Source organism: Montipora capricornis, chromosome 2 (assembly GCF_036669925.1).
Source record: "Montipora capricornis isolate CH-2021 chromosome 2, ASM3666992v2, whole genome shotgun sequence".
NCBI lineage: Eukaryota > Metazoa > Cnidaria > Anthozoa > Scleractinia > Acroporidae > Montipora > Montipora capricornis.
In genome coordinates this window covers 38,520,231-38,522,730 of record NC_090884.1, presented here as the reverse complement: position 1 = coordinate 38,522,730, position 2,500 = coordinate 38,520,231, and the positions used below count along the sequence as shown (strand labels likewise).

The 2,500-nt window shown below is 40.5% G+C and overlaps 1 protein-coding gene across 1 annotated transcript in view; it reads right to left on the bottom strand.

The window, feature by feature from the left end:
- Positions 1–2,500, bottom strand: part of LOC138021018 (E3 ubiquitin-protein ligase rnf213-alpha-like) — a 134,709-nt gene that overhangs the window by 21,505 nt on the left and 110,704 nt on the right. Inside the window, exons 63-65 of the mRNA XM_068867902.1 lie at positions 2,391–2,500; positions 998–1,423; positions 460–579 (exon numbers count right to left, since the gene is read on the bottom strand). The exon at positions 2,391–2,500 is cut by the window's right edge and continues 2 nt beyond it. Coding sequence (XP_068724003.1) covers positions 460–579; positions 998–1,423; positions 2,391–2,500 — 656 coding nt within the window. The remainder of the gene's footprint in view (positions 1–459; positions 580–997; positions 1,424–2,390) is intronic.

Below are 2,500 nucleotides of genomic sequence, written 5' to 3'. Positions count from 1 at the left end.
ACAAGAAAACATGATGTCATAATCATATGATAACTAACTCTAATTTGAACCACGAATTTCCCACTCCCAGCTCCGCTGAGGTACTGGAGTCTTTCCGTAGGTTTGAATGATTGATTTGTGGGCTTTGATTTGAAGTGCACCTTGCTGTCACATAGTAAACTCAATACGTCAATGGATTAACTGAATCAAGCTGTCACATTAACACCCAAAGTAAACGATGAAAAAGCCATGCATTTATCAAAGGATCAATGCTGCGAGAAATAAGCATATAGTTGATTTGAGTATTATCAATATCACTGGACTGGAAAAAAATTCAGTTGCCTGCATTATGGGGTATCCGTATGAAGCAAATTTAATTAACAGGAATGAGCTTCCCTGAGAGTAAAGAGAAAATTATCCAGGTACAAAAAGTGTTCATAGTAACCGAGATTCAACTGCATTGCTCTAAATTCCCTGTACCTGCAGTGTTGCGGTCAACTCCCTGTTTGATCCGCTTAGCACTGTCTTCGCCATGGCCTCTCGAATGGTTTTGTAGTGTTCTCCATAAATGATGAATCTATCAGGAACAAGATCCTCTTGCTGTAAGAGAAAAAAATGTTCTTTCTCACCGGTGTTTTGAAGGAATGTATGCAATTTGGCATTAAGGCAAATTAAAGTCTAGTTTTAATAATTAAAGACTTTCAGAACAACTGAGCAGTGACCAAAGTGACCAAATAGCGTAGGCGCTAAGGTTATGGTCAACATTGGTCTGCTACCGTGTTATTAAAAAAAAATTGCTTCAAAGTGTCTCTTTCTTCACCAAGGTGTACGGATGAGGGCGCCGCAGAGACACCAATTAAGGAAATGGGGGGCGGAGTGGGAGGGGAGGGGGAGGGTTACTGGGGTGACCGGCCACCAGCCTCACCTTTAGCCGTCAAACATAATGATATTCTTACGATACTCCAAGTCTTGCATGCGCACTACACGACTGCCTATTTTACCATTAGTAACATTTCACCTGCTGATCTCTGCTCTCAGGAGGCACAATCCAGTCAAGCTCCTTTATTTTACACACCGCGTGGATGGCTTCAACACCAAACCTTCGGGCCAGCTGCTTTAATAGGTAGAGTCGCGGAGAAGGGATCAAACTCTTCAAACACATTCTTCTTATTGCTTCAAAAAGTGTCTGCAACTCTCTCCCAATCTGAAAGTCGTTCCACATAGCTGTGTCTTCCACGATGGCTTTGTGCATAAACTGGGCAGCGAGCCCTAGGATGTATCGCGCCTTGGCCACACTTTCCAACAAAACAACATCAACTTCGCGCACCGGTTGAATTGTACTTGATGTCAAATGCGGTGTGCACTCGTCGCAAAGCTGCTGTGTTAGTTTTATCATCACTAGAAGATTGTCCGATAATTTAGCATACTGACTGATGAGAGAATCCTGAAAAAAGAAATAATAATAAAGGCACGGCATTAATTCAAGTTCCAAAAAAGTAAAAGGGAACAATACCGTGTCAGGTAAGACTCACCTGTAACGACACCAACAGCTCTTTACCACGGGATATGCTGAATTGTTGACAATTTACCGAGGAGAACATAATTTCTCCAAGTGTACATTATTTACCCCCCCCCCCCCCCTCTTTTCCCTTGGGACAATTTTCATGTTCTGGCTGTTGTCATTTCTTCTGTTAGGCGAGTCATAACAAATGACCAAAGGCTAACAGAATTATCTCTTCTTTACACTTTCAACACTTTCCTCAATATCCTTGCAGTTCCCAACAAGGCGGTTTTTTGCATTACTCATTGTTAATAATAATAATAATAATAATAATAATATTTTATTATTATTATTATTATTATTATTATTATTATTATTAATGCTATCAGTAGTCCCTGACTCTTGCCTTATTTAAGATATGGAGATGCTTTTGAAACTCGACAAGCTTTTTGTAGAATGTTTTTGTTTGCTGTTTTTGCCCTGACTGCTCAGAGACCACACATCACTGTTCTCGCTTTTGAAGTTTCCAGAGTTTCATGGCCAGTCCATCTACATGGACCATGGTTTGAATATGACTTGCTCCCGTTTCACTGCAGCAGGGGGATTAGAGGAAAAGTGACTTTACTTTTCATATGCATGTTATTTTAATATGAAAAACGTTGAAGTCTGAAAGAGGAAGAAGTCAATTCCACAATGGTCTGATTGGGCCACTACTCGGATAACCAAACCGCTTTCTCTAAAAGATTAACGGATTACCAGTTTCAATTATCTTCTAGGCTGCTTGTCTTTAAAGGTGAATTTCGCCTTTACCTTGCGTAAATAGACTCTTCAACGTAAAAGAATGTAGCGTGACTGCTGCTAATGAATTTGTTGCTTTGTTTTTTTTTGCTGACCATGAAAAACATCTCACCTCCCAACAGTGAACAAACAGCTGACAAACTTGGAGCAGATGACCAACGTCTGGCCTAAGTCCTCCAGCTCTTGACAAATAATGGGACAGGTGATCTTTGACTTCTTCAT